General features: G+C 43.7%; 1 protein-coding gene across 1 annotated transcript in view; it reads right to left on the bottom strand.

The window, feature by feature from the left end:
- Positions 1-19,157, bottom strand: part of TNFSF10 (TNF superfamily member 10) — a 95,666-nt gene that overhangs the window by 6,195 nt on the left and 70,314 nt on the right. Inside the window, exons 3-5 of the mRNA XM_068983134.1 lie at positions 12,241-12,390; positions 3,805-3,942; positions 628-670 (exon numbers count right to left, since the gene is read on the bottom strand). Of these exons, the coding sequence (XP_068839235.1) occupies positions 628-670; positions 3,805-3,942; positions 12,241-12,369 (310 nt within the window). The 5' untranslated portion in view covers positions 12,370-12,390. The remainder of the gene's footprint in view (positions 1-627; positions 671-3,804; positions 3,943-12,240; positions 12,391-19,157) is intronic.

The following is a 19,157-nucleotide window of genomic DNA, read 5'->3' as shown; positions in this document are numbered from 1 at the left end:
TCTCTCTGAAGAGGTGATGGGGATGGAGGATGAGAAGGAGATGTGAAAATCCAAGAATGGGAGAAGCCAGACAGAGGACCAGAGAAGCTGGTTTGGTCTTCTCTGAAAGACCCACTGAAAGGGGATGTGGGTTAAGAGAAGTTGGCTGACCGTCAGTGGAGATGGCAAAGGTGTGGGGACTGCAGAACAAGGATTTGGGGTGGGGAGAAGGATTGCTGGGAGAGAGATGATGGAGCAAAATTTTTGCATAAAGAAAGGCTTAGAGCCTAGGCATGGTCAGAAGCAGAGAAGATGGGTAACTTTGGACCCCTTATTTTTTCCCAGCTGTGCTCCAGAAAGCTACCCACATTAGAAGGTAAAAACAAAGAATGGAAGAAGTTGAGATGAAAGGTAAATCCACATAGGAAGAATAAAATTCCCATGAAATAAAGCTCATACCTGAGGTGGGCCTCAGATTTGGTTCAAATGCCAATGCCAAAAGGGAAACAGAATCAAGCATCTTGAGTTACTGAGCATCAGTCAGAGGTAGGATGTTTGGGTAGGAGTAGAGAGCAAGAGGATGGAGAAGTACTCACCTTATCAGGAGGTTAACACTAGAAAAATTAAAACAACAACAAAAAATAATACCTGGATTTGTAGGAATCATTTCCTCAAAGGTTCTCAAAGTCATCTGCAAATAGTATTGAATAAAGCTTGTTAATTTCCCTAAGCATTTTTGATTATTGAATGTCTATTGCTCTTCTTGCTGATGTCTATCAGGAAATTTCTGCATTTAAGATATCAACTTAGGCAGCTTTAAGTTGTTCAAGCAAAGAGCATGTAGGTTTGGGTGGAAGCTGGGGTAAATACAGAGGCAGCTGTCCCTACTATTGACGAAAGGATGGTCTTCTGTCTGAGAGACTTCTGTTTCTGGATGAAGGCTTTGAAATGCCATACCTGGAGCACCACAGAAAGGAGGAGTCATTTTTCTCCAAGTTAGGTCAGCCTAATGTGCTGAGACTTCCTTGTGGCTAATAGACGTGATGGCCATGTCACCTCACTTTCTGGGAGGTGTGTCTGCATGCAAGCATGTGTATAAGTGCATTGTCTGTGTGTGTCTGCATGCAAGCATGTGTACAAGTGCGCTGTGTGTCTCTGAATGTATGCGTGTGTTAGATTCCAGGGGCTTTAAATTATTGGACATACCCAAGACTGAAGGTGCAGGGCACACTCCCTTTCTCTCATGACACCCATAGACACGCACAGCCCATCCAGTGGTGACCTGCTAGCACCGTGTCAACGCTCTCATTTCTGAGAATGTGGCTGAGACATTCTCACCTCATATCATTTTCTTTCCCCACTTGCTACAGTGGGGAAAACCAGTAAGAAAGAATGAATTTGAGCCCTTCTGTTCAATGAGCCCACCCTGACATGACTCACGCACGGCTTTAAACTCGCTCTCTATTCAGCCCTGTCCCCCGCCCCTGCCCGCCTTTCCATTCACCGTTGTTTATCACATAACTGTCAGAAACTTCCTCTGTACTCCAGCCCCATATCTACGTTTTCCTTTGTCAAAAGCCCTGACCACAGATAACAGATAAAGGACACTGGTGTGTGGGAGGGGAAGCAGGGCCTCAGTACATTATCTCTGTCACTGGCCTTCTGAGCCAGAAAGGAAAAAGGAGGAGCAGGAGAAGGAAAAGGCTAATTCTTACAGTGTGGTACAGCTAAGTCGCTTCAGTCATGTCCGACTCTGTGCGACCCCATAGACGGTGGCCCACCAGGCTCCCCCGTCCCTGAGATCCTCCAGGCAAGAACACTGGAGTGGGTTGCCATTTCCTTCTCCAATGCATGGAAGTGAAAAGTGAAAGTGAAGTCGCTCAGTCGTGTCTGACTAGTAGTGACCCCATGGACTGCAGCCTACCAGGCTCCTCTGTCCATGGGATTTTCCAGGCAAGAGTACTGGAGTGGGGTGCCATTGCCTTCTCCGTTACAGTGTGGTAGGCAGGAAAAAAGAACCATTATGAGACTTCCCTGGTTGTCCAGTGGTTAAGACTCTGCCCTCCCACAGCATGGGGCACCGGTTCAATCCCTGAACAGGGTAAAAAAGATGCCCAAGAAATAAGATGCCACGTGGCACAGCCAAAAACAAAAGCACACAACGAAAAAACAGAATGGTTAGAATATAAGCAGATGAACTGGATTAAAATTTGTTCATTATCAGCCCCAGGAAACTTTTCTCAAGTTACTTAACTGATATGGACTATGTTAATTTCTTTATTTTTTTTTTTTTTTTAGAAAAAAGAAGATAATAAGGATTCCTTCCTCACAGCTGTTTGAGAATTAGGGGAGATAGTAATAACATGTGGAATGTCCATAAAGGACATTTATGGAAAACGATCTGTTCGTTTATATGGTACCTGGAAATATGGGGAAGCCTTCCCCGCTCCTACGCTACACTTTCCCATGCCCTGGGTGCCCTCCCTTCTCTAGTTAGTGGCAGGATGTGAGAATGGGGGGAGACGGGAGGAGCAGGAAACCCCAGCCACACAGCTCTCTCACCTCCCCACTTCCTGCCCCCGCGTCCAGCCCCTCCTCTGTCTCCAGATTTCTGCTCTGCTTCTGAGTTTCGCTCCTCTGCCACCAGTGGTTTGCCACCCTCTCTGATCCCCGGGGCCGTGGCGTCTCACTCCTCAGCTTCCTCAGGACCCTTTCCCAATCCGGGGTCTTTCCTGGTCCTTGTCGCTCGGGGCGATGGCGTTCCAGCCGCTTCAGGACTGCCTGTGTGCAGCGAGCGCCGCACCTGTGTTTCCAGGGCAGCCATGGAGCAGATGGGTTTCTCAGACAACCAGGTGGTGGTCTGATTTTACTTGTCATAGAAATAGCATCACAGGGGATGTCTGGGCTTTACTGTGAGGGCTGCTTAGGGCTATAAATTGGAGCCTATAGAAAGGCACACTGAGCACCAGACAGTAGACTAATAATGATTTCTTTAAACACATCCTCTTCCTACTCTGGGAGTGTCCCCAGTAACTGTTTCAAGAATGATTGTGTATCCTAGTTTACAGGGTATTTTCATATCTGTATTCTCGGCAGACCTTTCCAGATATGCAGAAGGTAAACGTTACTAATGCCATCTTACAAATAAGAAAGCAGCCTGAGAAAAGAAACTGTTTGACCTGCCATGTCACTCAGAGTATAATTACATAATCACATCAAGTGAAATAAACTGTTAGCTACCATAATGTTTCTGCTAGAGAGCCTATGTAAGCAGTTTTCACAAGCAGAAAATAATATTTTGTAATGTGTAATTTACTGTGAATTGAGATGCCATCACCTTCAGTTTCTCAAAGTATATCTTTCTTTCCTTTTCCTTTTTCCCTCTTTCTTCAGCTCTATATGTGTACAAAAATAAAAGACTTAATTCCAGAGAACAACAATGTGGGAAAAATATAAAATATTATTTGGTTTCTTTTGTCTTCTGAATAACAAAGAAACCCCATGCACATCCTTTATTAGTGTGTGACCTTGGACATTTTTTTCTGTCTGTGCCTCATTTCCACAAGGTAAGATAACATATTTAGACTAGATGAGGAAGCTCTCTGGAAGAGAGGAATAAACTCTAGAGCAGGCTTTGGTCAGGACCCACTGTGGGGTGGATCCCACCTTTTGCTACTTCTGTGAATTTGAGGACAATCACTTAAACACTCCGGGTTCCAACTTTCTCCTTTACAAAATGAGGACTCTAGACTTCATGATCTAAAATATTCTTTCTCCTCTGAAGCTCCTATGCCCACTGGTAAAGTGACACCATGGTTCACTTACCTTTTTAACAAACAGATGGAGTTGTGACTTTAGTTCCCAGCAGGGATTGATCATACTCTCTTCATCTCTGGAGTCCCAGGAACGGTCATCTTCCTCCAAGAAGCAACCCAAGCCATTTTTAAAGTATTTGTCCTGCATCTGAGTTGAGATGGATATAACACAGTATTACACACAAGTGCTTTTTCTTTTTTCTCATTTGAGGAACTAAAAAGCCTCTTGATGAAAGTGAAAGAGGAGAGTGAAAAAGTTGGCTTAAAGCTCAACATTCAGAAAACGAAGATCATGGCATCTGGTCCCATCACTTCATGGCAAATAGATGGGGAAACAGTGGAAATAGTGTCAGACTTTACTTCTTGGGCTCCAAAATCACTGCAGATGGTGATTGCAGCCATGAAATTAAAAGACGCTTACTCCTTGGAAGAAAAGTTATGAGCAACCTAGATAGCATATTGAAAAGCAGAGACATTACTTTGCCAACTAAGGTCCGTCTAGTCAAGGCTATGGTTTTTCCAGTAGTCATGTATGGATGTGAGAGTTGGACTGTGAAGAAGGCTGAGTGTCAAAGAATTGATGCTTTTGAACTGTGGTGTTGGAGAAGACTCTTGAGAGTCCCTTGGACTGCAAGGAGATCCAACCAGTCCATTCTGAAGGAGATCAGCCCTGGGATTTCTTTGGAAGGAATGATGCTAAAGCTGAAGCTCCAGTACTTTGGCCACCTCATGCGAAGAGTTGACTCATTGGAAAAGACTTTGATGCTGGGAGGGACTGGGGGCAGGAGGAGAAGGGGACGACAGAGGATGAGATGGCTGGATGGCATCACTGACTCGATGGACATGAATCTGAGTGAACTCCGGGAGTTGGTGATGGACAGGGAGGCCTGGCGTGCTGCGATTCATGGGGTCGCAAAGAGTCGGACATGACTGAGCGACTGAACTGGACTGAACTGAACAAGTTAAAATAACAGAAACTGATGACATGTTCAGAGAACTCTTAGTATCTTGCATAAGAGCATTGTCTGAAGTAAAAGTAAGCATGGGGTCTTCCATCCTATGAATAAAGGTAAGCAGTTGGATGTGGGAGAGAGGAAACAGGTGTGGGCCAGGCATCTGGGGTCACCATGCCTTCGTGGCCCCTGCCTTTGGATAGCTGTGTGTCACTCAACAAGTTGCCCCTTCACTTCAAAATCTCTTCTTCATTCGCATTTCGAGCTGGTTCCCTGCGGTGATCTCTGAGGTCCCTTCCAGCTCTGACATGGTATGACTCCCACTCTACAGTTGGAAACCCATGCAGGTACAAAGTAGGCAGTGGAGTCTGTTTACATTCCAGGATCCCCCCACCAAATTAATCAAGCCCTTTAGGGCAAAGGCAATGTTCCATTCCTTGATCTTAGCTCTGACTGTCTTGGTGCTTTTGTTGTTCAGTCACCAAGTTGTATCACCCTCCTGCAAACCCCATGAACTGCAGCATGCCAGGCTTCCCTGCCTTTCACTCTCTCCCTGAGTTTGGTCAGACTCACGTCCACTGAGTCCGTGATGCCATCCAAACATCTTATCCTCTGTCGCCCCCTTCTTCTCTTGCCCTCTTCCCAGCATCAGGATCTTTTCCAGTGAATCAGCTTTTCACGTCAGGTGGTCAAAGTATTGGAGCTTCAGCATCAGCCCTTCCAATGAATATTCAGGGCTGACATCCTTTAGGATTGACTGGTTTGATCTCCTTGCTGCCCAAGGGACTCTCAACAATCTTCTCCAGCACCACAGTTTGAAAGCATCAATTTGTTGGTGCTCGGCCTTCTTTATAGTCCAACTGTCTTAGTAGATTCTAGCTATTGTTGTGATGTCTGCTCCTCTGGATAACAGAATCAGGACTACATTGCTATTAGATATTTGAATCTTGCCTCATTAAAAGTTTACACCAGTTAGAGATTTACCTGCAGAGACTTGAAATACCACTTGAAGGCTCCCTTATTCTGGTTGGGGGTAAATATTTACAATGACTAGATCATTTTCTGCAAAGTTTGCACTTGATGTTATGCAAACACACACACACACACAAACACGTGCACAACTTACACACATACACTCCAATCCATCTGGAACAGTCCAGGATGACAACTGATTAACCTCATGAAGAAAAACAGGATGTTCATGCAAGTTCAGATGAGTCTTTTTTCCTGTTTTTTATTTTTAACAGCTGGGATTCAGATATTATTTCTACGTACAAATCCACTGAAATGCCTTTCTCTGGAGAAATAAGTGGGGAAATAGTCATTTTATCTGTTATCTGAATGAAGGGGACTTCAAAGCTTAAAGGAAAGATCAAATGTAAGAATGATCTGCTTCCTTCTATGGAAAGACAATCTCATTCCAAATAAAAATGACTTAAAGACTGATGAGAATTTTCAGTGAGAGTCATGTGGGCCTATACTGTCAGCCACATACTCCTTGGACATTTGCTCAGGTCTCTCAAGCATAGAAGTGACAAACCTGACTTAATTCCTTCCCCACTGGCATAGAACATTCATTTACTTTTAAGTAAATGCTTATTTTCTTTCTTCCTTTTTAAGATTACAGGAGTAAAACATTTGCCTAGGAGATGTAGTGGGGGTGACAGGTGGGGGCCGCCTAAATTATGACTGGAGATGAAATTAGGCACCATTCCTTTGTTCCTACCCACCTCCATGTTCTTCAACTGTAATCTGCAATTTATGTGGGAGCTTAAAAAGCCTTTCCAAGGAAAGAACTCAATTTAGAAATATAAGAGCATGTTTAGCAAATTGCAGGGAGGATCAGAGAAAAGAGCTGGATTTAGCAGCAAGGCTTTAGGAAAGTTCCAGAAGAATAGATTTATTAGACATTGTCCAGTCCAACAAGACTAGGTATTCCTTGGTCAGGTACTAATTTGATGAAACTGAATAAATAAGCTTAACTGGGATTTCCCTGGTGGTCCTGTGGTTGACACTCTCAGCTGCCAATGTAGGGGTACAGGTTTGACCCCTGGTTGGGGAACTGAGATCCCACGTGGTGTGGGGTGCAGCCAAAAGATTTTTTTTTAAAAAAGGCTTAACTAACTTTCATAACCTGTTGGGACAAAACAATGTGCCTGACACAGAACGGAGAAAGCAACTCGCCTTCTTATGTCATAGCAGTTGGCAAGTGCCCAGGAGGTGGGGTCAGGGTTGGGACAGGGCAGAGCTGAGAGGTGCTGGGATCAGGCAGTCAGAGTAGCTGACAGCCCCTGTGAAGTCAATTGGAGTTTGAGAGGGTGGAAGAGACCAGAGGCCAGCCCAGATCAGGACCAACTGCTGGCCTCTGGAGATCCTCTGGAAATTTTCCAGAAACATTTTCAGGAGGTGGGGAAGGATTGCCTTGAAAACTAAGGTCCTAAGGAGACATGGGAGGGAGTCTGACAAGCTAGTGTGACTCCACTGTTAACCCAGATTTAATGAAACCTGAAGATATAGAGGATACAAAGACACCCTGGAAAACAGAAAATTATAGAATACTTTTCTAAAAGTAAAACAAGTAAAATCCTCCTTGATCCACCCTCATTCTACTTCCCAGTTTACCTTTGGAGGATCTCTTTTTTATAGGGTTAAGATCAGACTGGGTGTGGGCAATTTTGCATATGGTTTGGGCTTCCCCTGTGGCTCAGGTGGTAGAGATCCACCTGCAACTCGGGAGACCTGAGTTTGATCCCTGGGTTGGGAAGATCTCTTGCAGAAGGGAAAGGCTACCCACTCCAGTATTCTGGTCTGGAGAATTCCATGGACTATACAGTCTATGGGGTTGCAAAGAGTTGAACACAACTGAGTGATTCACTTTACTTATTTTTACTTTACTTTTAAGACTATATAAAAATGTCATTTTCTTTAGATCTGTATGACAGTCATATGGATGGCATAGATAGTTTTACAACATTCACTGTAGAAAATTGATAAAATATAGAAAAATAAAAAGGAAAAAGAGGCACCCATAATTCTATCATCTAGAGATCACAACTTATTTTTCCTCCTAGATATTTTTATGCTTATGTATTGATTTCTGAACAACAGAAGGCCACAGCCACCCTGCACCCCTTCCCCAAGCTTCCTATCTGTTAGTTTCCTTCACACACCTGGGCCAATACAGGTGAATGACACATAGGCAAGGGGGTGCTGTGGCTATTCCAGGAATGATTAATGATGCTTAATCTCTCTCCCCACTTCCTTTCCACACCCATTCACACTTTGAGAAGGAATTTTCTATAGTACTTCGGTGGCTGGGACTGTTCTCTTGCTAACCACATCTGGATATTGGGGGCAAGGGGATAAGTGTGCTTTTTTTAATTTGGACACTTCTAGGAAGAGAGACAGCTATGGCACTGGATGCCTGCACTCCTGTTCCAGGAGCCCTTGGTTCTGAGAAGTGGATTCCACTCAACTGCTGGTGGTGCCATTGCAAACACTGTGGTTGTCCAGGCCAGGTACAACCAGTCCTTGGCAGGGCTTGACGTCAGGGGTGTGGACTCCTTTGCTGGCTGGCTGGCTCAGAGACCTCAAGGTGGCAGTCCTGACCCTCTCTGCTGCCCAGCCGTTAGTCTCTGGCAATCAGTTTCTGCAAATCCCAAATAGCATAAAGGATCATTTATGGAGCCCAGTGGATAAGGGGCTCCTCCTCCTTTTTCTTCGCCATCTATGATGACACACCAACAGGTAATCCCCTTGTCAAACTTTCTCAGAGACATAGACTTCACAGGCTAAGCCCATATTTATTGTTTGTGCTTATTGGTCTTGAGGCTTCATTGTGAGGGTTCAATCCAACATCCCTCAGCCCTACTCAACCCACACTCCCTATAATCCTCACCCACTGTATCTTCTGCAAATTTTCCCTTGCCAGAGTAGAACCTGTGATCTGATTTAGGAAATTAATACTTGGGTTGAATATGCTTTTCAGAACTCTACACAGTCATTCAAAGAGATTCAAATTCATTTTCCCTTGCAAAAATTTCTGATGAAGAGGGTGACAACTTCAAGAGACTGCTCCATGCTAATTACAACTTACTGAGCACCTATTTAATGCCTTGGTTCAAAATTGGATTTTACCTTTTATCTAACTTCCCTGAGCCTTAGTTTGCTCATCTATAAAATGGGATAATTATATTTACTTTATAGAATTGTTATGAGGATGAAATAAAACAATATTTTGAAAGTTTCTGAAACATAGTATTTACTCAATATCTCAATTCTCCTGTTTTTGATACTCTTAATAAATTCTTCTGTGCATGTATACAGAAGTGTACAAACATATAAACATTTCTGTGTTAGTTGTTTAGTCGTGCCTGACTCTTTGTGATCCCTTGGGCCATAGCCTGCCAGGCTCCTCTGTCTGTGGGGATTCTCCAGGCAAGCATACTGGAGTAGGTTGCCATGCCCTCCTGCAGGAGATCTTCCCAACCCGGGGATTGAACCCAGGTCTCCCACATTGCAGGCAGATTCTTTACTGTCTGAGCCACCAGGGAAGCCCAAGAATACTGGAGTGGGTAGCCTATCCCTTCTCCAGGGGATCTTTCTGACCCAGGGGTCAAACTGGGGTCTCCTGCATTGCAGGCGGATTCTTTACCAGTTGAGCTGCCATTGCAAGTATATAAACATGTAATCAGAAAGAATGTGTGCAGGTGGGAAGATGTTAAGCTTTGAAGCTTCTGTTTTTTAGAATTAAAAAAAAAAGTTGACCACATACACAGATAATTGTGACTTAGATCAGTAAAGAACCAGTTGGTTCAGTCTTAAAAGGAGGCCAACTTTTAATATGAGCAAATTGAGGGAACTTTTTGTGTATGGAGACACAAATTCACTATTTATACTGCGAAGTAAATAAAACTTAGGACATACTGGCTCCAAATTGGAGAACATAGCAGTAGTATTCCAGTCTCTTGTGCAGACATAGAACTAAAAACCATGATTAGAGTTATGTTGATTTTTTTCCTTACAAATACAAACTTTTTGAAATTGCCCTATAACAAACTCGACTTTACTGGTCATCTAACAGTAGTGATCATTTTCATAATTAATTGTAGACTCATTTATTTGCTTAATTTCCAAATGTAATTCCCAGCCAAGTGAGAGCCAAGTTTATACTCCACAGGATATACAAATGACATTTATTTCCTTAACAGATAAACACTGTTTTGGCACAATTTATATTTGCCTAAGACCGTTAGCCTTGCATTTCCTAGCCAGTTGACAGATTTGATGTTGCCTTGCCACCATGCATCAGGGTGCAGTGTTGAGCATAAGGAGGAGATAGGCTAACCCTACTGACTCCCTGCTGTGATAGGAGGAGTATTACCTATGAGCTGAGCAGAAGACCTGGGTCCAGTTCTGCTTCCCAATTTCTGCCTGAGCTCAGAGAAGTCATTTCTCTGGCAGTCTCAAGCCTCATCTATAAAATGGAGGTATCTCAAATTTCTTTCAGCTCAAAGTTCTCAACTATATAATACACAAATAGCCAAAATGTACACAGAAAATCCTACACTGTTAGTGGGAATGTAAATTAGTGCAGCCATTATGGAGGGCAGTATGGCGATTCCTTAAAAAAACTAAAAATAGAGCTAGCATATAATCTAGCATTCTCACTCCTGGACACATATCCAGAGAAAATCATAGTTCCAAAGGATATATGCACCCCAGTGTTCACTGCAGCACTATCTACAATAGTCAGGACATGGAAGCAACATAATGTCCATCAACAGAGGAATGGAGAAAGATGTGGTACATATATACAGTGGAATATCACTCAACCACGAAAAAGAACAAAATAATGCCATTTGTAGCAATAAACCTAGAGATTGTTATATTGAGTGAAGTTAAACCAGATAGAGAAAAGCAAATATCACATGATATCACTTATATATGGGATGTAAAGAAATGGTAGAAATAAACCTATTTTAAAAATAGAAGTTGAGTCACAGATACAGAAAACAAACTTATGGTTACCTAGGGGAGGGATAAACTGGGACATTGGGACTGACATACACAATTGGAAAGACTGAAACTGAAGCTCCAATACTTTGGTCATCTGATGTGAAGAGCCGACTCATTGGAAAAGACCCTGATGCTGGGAAAGATTGAAGGCAGAAGGAGAAGAGGGCAACAGAGGATGAGATGTCTGGATGGCATCACCAATGCAATGAACATGAGTTTGGGCAAACTCCAGGAGATGGTAAGGGACAGGGAGGCCTGGCATGCTGCAGTCCATGGGGCAAAGAGTCGGACATGACTGAGCGACTGAACAACAACAAAAATGTGTAAAAATATATAGTATATATAAAATAGATGAAAAATAAGAATCTATTGTATAGCACAGGGAACTTTATTCAATACTCTGTAGTCACTTATATGGGAAAAGAATCTGAAAAAAGAGTGGCTATGTATAACGGACTCACTTTGCTATACAGCAGAAACTGACATTGTAAATCAACTACATGCCAATAAAAAATACATTAAATATATATGTGTATGTGTGTGCTGTGTTTAGTCACTCAGTCATGTTCGACTGTCTGTGACCCCATGGACTGTAACTTGCCAGGCTTCTCTGCCCATGGAGATTCTCCAGGCAAGAATACTGGAGTAGGTTGCCATGTCCTCCTCCAGGGGATCTTCCCAACCCAGGGATTGAACCCAGGTCTCCCACATTGCAGGCAGATGGTTTACCATCTGAGCCACCAGGGAAGCCCACAAATATTGGAGATGATAGCCTGTCCCTTCTCCAGAGGATCTTCCTGACCCAGGAATCGAACCAGGGTCTTCTGCATTGCAGGTGGATTCTTTACCAGCTGAGGTACCAGGGACTATATAGAAAGCCAAAAGCTGAAGTTGGCTTATTTTCAGTAATTTTGCTTTCAAAATCCACTGGAACTAGCAACATTTGGAACACACCACAGCATTATTACAGGTGACTTAGAGCTCGTCTTTGGGTTAAGCTTTGACTGTACCCTATGTCCCAGTAGAACCACATTTGTGAAGGTTGGTTACTCACTCAACAAGTGTGGGAGCTCTGTGCTAGTTTTTAGAGGTGTCACAGAAAGCAAAAGCAGACACAGTCCTCCTCTGAGGCAGCTCCTCTCTTGCCCGAGAATTCGAGCCAAGAACTCTAAAACGTTAAGCAGAAAGAACTCAAGGAATGGCAGCAGTTAATATTATAACATACTGTTAAATACAAAACTACCTCAGCAGTTTCATTTCCTGCATCTGCTAGAATCTGGTAGAGCCAATTCTGTAACTATACTTTGTGCACATAATCCTTTCAATTCACTTTTGCAAAGTTCTCAGTAATGATAGGCATTAGCAGTTAGGGTCCCCGGGCAGGACAGAGAAAGAGAGGCTTCTCTTCCTCTGTAAAGTCTTCACAGAGGAGCCAACAGAGGCAGTCTGTCAGGGAGCGTTTGCATTGTACTGACCTGCTTCAGCTTCTTGCTGAGATACATGTAGAACACGCCCATACCAAAAACCTGCAGTAGCACTGTGAAGATGAGGATCAGCACGCAGAACTGTCCAAGTCTGGAGCCCGGAGCCTGCATCAGGGTCATGATCACTGTAGGATGGGACTCCTGCAGAGTGAGTCAAGCTGCAGGTTAGGACTGCGGTGGGGTGGAGCAGATTTGTAAATTTTACTTAGTGAAAAGCAGCAAGTCAAACTGAAACTGGAAGTTGTAAAGAGGAGAAAAAACAGTTGCAAATCTACTAATCTTAAACGACTAGAAGCTAGGGGGAAGGAGGCAGGTCCACTACAGTCAAGCAGCAGATTAGGACTGCGGGGGTGGAGCAAATTTTTAAGTTTTACTTCGTGAAAAGCGGCAAGTCAAACTGAAACTGAAACTCATAAAGAGGAGAAAAAACAGTTGCAAGTCTACTAATCCTAAACGACTAGAAGCTAGGGGGAAGCAAGGCAGGTCCACTACAGTTTTCAGGGGCACAGGGCTCTCTGTCTCTGGTTTTGGATTTCTAACTCCCAGAACTGCAAGACAACACAGTTCTGTTTGCGCTACTTCATTGTGGCAGCCTTAGGAAGTGAATATAGCTTCCACTGGATTAGAAAAGTGAAAAAAGTTGTAAGCGTTACAATCATAATAACTTCAATCCATTAATTAAAACAAAATCTGGGGCTTGTTTTGAAAAGGTCATTGTCAACACGGGCACCAGCAGCAAGTCTATGTTTCTGTGAACTATTCCATTCATTCACTGTTTAGGCTAGAGTCTATCCAGGTCACCAGGTTTTATAAGTATGTGTCTTTCCATCATTTTCTAATTGTATAAACATTCTTCATGTTCTTACTTTACGTTTTATTTATTTTGATTAGGTAGTTATTGGGCCACACCCCACCAGCCTGAAAGCTTGTGGTTGCCCAGCCTCCAGACCAAAGAAAGAGGCTGGATACAGTGAAGGGGACATCAATAGTTTGGTGGACAGGAGATCTTACATGTTTGAAGCAAAATGTCCTGGAGTGACATCTCACCATGGCAGGCAGGACATGGCAGCAGTCTTTGCTCCTTGGGGGAGAGGGAGGCTACCATGTATGGGTGGGAGGGACAGGGCGGAAATTGATTTTAGGTGGGCTCATCAGTTACCAAGGAAACCAGGAGATGGGGTGGGGGCAAGGTTGCAGGCAGTTACTGATGAAGCCCTGTAATTAGGAGGATTGGATAGTCATGTGATTGAAGCAGGGCCTGGTCAAGTAGGGGACGAACAGAGAGCAAGAGAACAGCCATCCTGAATGGTTTGACAGTACACTCCACCCCTGCACCCTTGCACGACCCTTACAATCTTGGTCCACCCCTCTTCTGTGATATCCCTGGGCTCAGGTATGTACAGGGGCACTGCAACCAGACACCACAAACACAATACAGACAACAGCAGCTAAAGAGTATCAAGAGTCTAAGAGGTGGGCAAACATTCGAGCCAGCTGGTTACAGGCTCAAGTTTTCATGAAAGTCCAGAGGAGGACGACAATGGCATCCTGCTATAGACCCAGCAAGCAGGCTCGTTTCCCAGCGAGGCCACCATTGTGCCCAGTCTGCAAACAGATTGCCTCCACCCAGACTAAGTATGCTTACCAGGCACAAGACAGGGAAAATTATGACCATTAACCAACATACAAGCACTATCCTGAGATAGTGCCGCCCCTGCCTGAGGTTTCTGTCCTGGGGGGCAATACCATCCCATCTATTCACCTGCAGTCCCCAGAGCCTGTACTGAGTCCTAGAGAGACCCTCAGGGTTAACATGATGGTGCCTTCCTCCAGCTGGGGCCTGGATTAATTACCTTATTGGTCTTTGGTGGAGCAGTTAACAGACAGGTGAGATCTATAAATCCCTTTCTATCCTATTCCCCACGAGTTGGCAAACCCAAACCACCAGGGACTCACATGCCAGTCCCAGGGCTGGCTTATAATGTGTTCTCCTGGGGTTAGATCCTGTGGCCTGGACAAAAGCAAGCTTTGTCCTAATGGGTAGTCCTAATGGCAGTGTGCCTTGAACTCGAATTGTGTGACCTTCAAGTAGCCTTTGGGTTTGGGTTCAAGTTTTCATGAAAGCCCAGAGGAGGACGAAAATGGCATCCTGCTATAGACCCAGCAAGCAGGCTCGTTTCCCAGTGAGGCCACCACTGTGCCCAGTCTGCAAACAGATTGCCTCCACCCAGACTAAGTATGCTTACCAGGCACAAGACAGGGAAAATTATGACCATTAACCAACATACAAGCACTATCCTGAGACAGTGCTGCCCCACCAGTGCGTGGGCACTGGGACCATTGCTCCTGGGGTGTGTCCACATGTTGAGAGTGGGGTTCTCGTCTCACTTGTTGCTGATGTGACCCCACTCATCCTCTGGGTTGGCCTAGCAGCACTAGGGTTGGTCATTTCCAGCAGCCCTTTCCTGAACTTCAAGGCCAGTAATGCGGGTTCCTTGGTCAATACTCATGTCCTTGGGGGTCCCGTGCGTCACACACAGCTCTTCTGGACCCTGAACTGAGGATTTTGCATCTCTCCACGACTCAGGTAGGCCTTTTGTAATGTCGTGCCCCTGCTGTGACACCCTGTAGACATGCATGCCTGCTGCTCCATCACACTGACTCATTGCTCTGCCCCCTTCCACAACTGGGACCGGAAGCCCAAGGGCACTCATTATTTTGCTGTTGCCATAGGCCCCAACCAAGCCTTTCTGGGTAACAGGCCATGTCCAATTCACAAGTTTGTCCCTAAATTACCATCCCTAAAGCCTAAACAACCTTCCTAGTTGTTTAGGGTTGGTGCATTGAGGGGGCTATGTTGGTATCTTGAAGATGATCCAGGTCCTTGTCTTCTGTTTGCATTCCCCAGACATGCCTGTGCAAGTCAGATGAGCCACGAGTGTGGGGTTGCTACTTTTAAAGTGGAAAGAGACTCTGGGGTTTACAGGATATTGTCATTATGATGGAAGACAACTGCCACAGGGCCCTACATGCTAGTTGACAGCCTCTGCACAATCATTCCTCCAACTCTCTGTTCCTGGCTTTGTTTCCCTGCATCTCTGCACTCACAAGAGTTTCTTTGGCCTTCTGGCTGACTCATCAGTTGCTGAGCTGCAGGCCTGAAAGTCTTGCGATCGAAGAAACAGCCCAGAGACAGGACAGAGACATCGACAGTTTATTGGAAGGAGGATCTTACATGTCTGAGGCAAAAACTCTATAGCGACATCCCCACTTTGTGCAGCTGGCAACAGGCAGGTGGTGACAATAGTTTCTGCTATTTAGGGGGAGGATGAGGCTATGATTTATAGGAGTTTGATATCAGATGGGCTCATCAGCTACCAGGGATTAAGCCCTATATTAAGAGGAGTGAGGACTTCCCTGGTGGCTCAGAGGGTAAGGTGTCTGTCTACAATTCAGGAGACCCAGGTTTGAGCCTTGGGTTGGGAATATCCCCTGGAGACGGAAATGGCAACCCGCTCTAGTACTATTGCCTGGAAAATCCCATGGACAGAGGAGCCTGGAAGGCTACAGTCTATGGGGTCACAAAGAGACGGACATGACTGAGAGACTTCACTAAAAGGAGTGAATCGTCATATGAAGGAAGCAGGGTCTGGTAGAGCAATGGATGAACAGAGAACAAGAGAACAACCATCTTGAAGGACAACCATCTAGTAGCCCTTATACACAGTAATGGGATACAAAGTATTTCACCCTACCTGGCCATGAATTGTCCTGTTCTCCACCCTGAAGACAACCATTGTTAACAGTTTTTATGTATCTTTCCACTAGGATTTCATGCACTTATAAATAAATATATATATATAATGTATATGATAGAATGGTAGCATACTCTATACATCATTCTGAACCTTGTTTTTATCACTTCATATATCTTGGGAATTCATTCTGTATTTGTAGGATTTTTTTTTTTTTTTTGCTATACAATACTCTACTATATAGATGCATTAAAAAATATTTAACTGGGCTTCCCTGGTAGCTCCGTGGGAAAGAATCTGCTTGCCAATGCAGGAGAATGGGTTTGATCCCTGATCCAGGAATTTTTCACATGCCAAGGAGCGACTAAGCCCGGGCACCACAACTATTGAGCCTGTGCTCTAGTGCCTGGGAAACTACTGAGCCCAGATACCACAACTACTGAAGCCTGAACACCCTAGAGTCCCTGCTCCAAAATAAAAGAAGCCACTGCAAAGAGAAGCTCATGCACCACAACTAGAGAGAAGCTGCCAAAGCCTGTGTGCACCAATAAAGATCCAGCACAGCCAAAAATAAGCCAGATATTTCAAAAATAATATTAAAAAATATTTTTTAATATTAGAAAATATTTAACCAGTCTCCTATAGATAGATATTTAGGTCTCTGCCAATATTAATCTTTATCACAAATGATTCTCTTCATCAAGCCCTTTCTTTGCCATCCCATGTGTAACTGCAATCTGCTGTTTCCTGTCCTGGCCCCAAGCTTGCTCCGATGCTTTATTTTTCCTCACAGCACTTTACATTTTCTGGCATTCTATTTATTTTACCCATTAATTGCTTGTCTTTACCAACTAGAATTTAAGTTCTATGAAGACACATGTTTTTGTCTCTTTAGTTTGCAGTTGACTGGCTTGTATCTGAGTGCATAGTTAGTGCTCAGTTAAATACTGACTTAATGTTTTAATTAAATGCCACAAAAGAAAAGCATACACGGTAGCTAAAAGGTACGTATCTTCCCTTCAGGGAAAAAATAAGCCATAGGGTAACAGAGCAGGACCCTTTGGGGGCCTTCCTGGAACAGACCACTCCCCCCATATGTCCTTTACCTGCCCTTTGTCTGTAGAACTTTGGTCAAAGATTAACAAAGTGAGAAAATGCAGAAAGGAAAACAGTGAACCAAGATAAATTAGTAATACTTTAGCCATTAAACAAAGTCAAGGACCTTCCATTTCTTTTCAAGGGTTGTAGATAATATTCTGAGCCATATCTTTTGAGCTGTTTTGCAGATACTGAAACCTCCACCAGGTAGAAGAAGTTAACTGTATGCTGCCCACAACTATGTAAACCCAAGACGAGTCGTAACTAGGTTGATAATGTTGACTCCCAATTACCTCACCACCAACCAACTGGAAGAATGTCCACGAGCTGACCAGACACCCCACAACCCTCCCTCCCTCCCTCGAACTGGCTTTAAAAACTTTTCCCTGAAAGCCTTGTGTGTGTGTGGGCAGGGGGGAGGGAAGTTCAGGCTTCTAAAACACATTATTGACTAAAGACACATCAATACATTTTTAGAGACTGATACAATGAACATCACTAAGTGAAGTTGGTGCAGCTTAAAAATGATCAAGGGTTCATTATGCAATTTATGATTGTTATCATTCATGTTTCATTCCACTAGGTTTTTGTTCCAACCTTGTGTTACATATTATAAATGCAAGTTTATTACCATTGAATTTTTGAAAATGAGACATTGAGAAATTTTGAGTCAAGAATTTTTCGGTGAATTTTATGCAGATACTTTCTTTGATTGTCTGAGCAACATATATATTAATTTCTCAGGAGACAGTTCTTCAGAATATATTTCTGATTCAGGTGATGTGAATATTAGACCAACAAAAAGACAAAAAAAAACCTTAGTGATTGATTCTGATACAAAAAGTGAAGATGAAACTCAGGGTGCTGGAAAAGACATTATGGATGTGATCTGCAAAGTGTTAGTGAAATAACAAAACTTTTGGTCAGCCAAAATAAAAATTGCTGGCCACAAGATTTAGTTTCTACAAAATCCCTGATCCATGATTTAAGCACAAGCTGCCCTGAATTCTTTGCTTAGTGCCCTGCAATAAACGCTGCACTTTCCTTCACCCCAAATCCAGAGTCAGTAGAGTGTTTTTACTGATCATGGGGCAAGCAGACCCAAGTTTGGTTTGGCAACAGTAGTTTCCAGACTAATCAGTCGTTTGTCCTCTTTGTCTTCTATTAATTTTTTCAGTTCAGTTCAGTTCAGTCGCTTAGTCCTGTTCGACCCTTTGCAACCCCATGAACCGCAGCACACCAGGCCTCCCTGTCCATCACCAACTCCCAGAGTCCACCCACACCTATGTCCATTGAGTCGGTGATACCATCCAACCATCTCATCCTCTGTCGTCCCCTTCTCCTCCTGCCCTTAACCTCCCAGCATCAGGGTCTTTTCCAATGAGTCAGCTCTTCATATCAGGTGGCCAAAGTATTGGTGTTTCAGCTTCAACATCAGTCCTAATTTTTTACACTGTGCCAAATGAGATTGTTTTAGTTTGATCCAGAGTTGATATACTCTGTGAACCCAGGAATGTCTCTATTAAACTCAGCTTATTTGATCTGGGATAATGTTTCCTGATCTGTCTAAACTAGTAAGCCAAATAATGTATACTTGAGTCTCTGTATGCTTGTACATGGTGGCCCTCCTGTGCTGATAATATCATTTACATGCAATTTCTTCCACAGCTGTGCATTTTGCATTTCCAGAAGAGAGAATTACTATGGTATTATTTCTGGTAATTGCAAAGCGTGCAGAAATCTCAAGTTATCTTGAGAAAGTCATTACAGGTTTAATTTGTCCCAATTACCTTCATAAGGAGTTAAGATGTGGGAGCTTGTGTTTGTCTCTTGCAGAGGGATAGGCCCGCATTTCAATCAGGCCCTGACACTCAAGAGTTTAAAAGTGTCATCGACTAATTGTTCTTTGGGAGGGAAGAGTGGGATGCTCTACAGTAAAATTTAAAAAAGAGAGAGAGAAACAGCATGCTGGATTGGCCCGAGGAGTACCAGTGAAATTCCTGAAGGTTCTCTCCACTCTACAGCAATGTTCAGGACCAAGGAGGTAAACACACC

The sequence above is a fragment of the Capricornis sumatraensis genome, chromosome 1 (assembly GCF_032405125.1).
Source record: "Capricornis sumatraensis isolate serow.1 chromosome 1, serow.2, whole genome shotgun sequence".
Taxonomy (NCBI): domain Eukaryota; kingdom Metazoa; phylum Chordata; class Mammalia; order Artiodactyla; family Bovidae; genus Capricornis; species Capricornis sumatraensis.
This window is presented reverse-complemented; position numbering and strand designations above follow the sequence as displayed.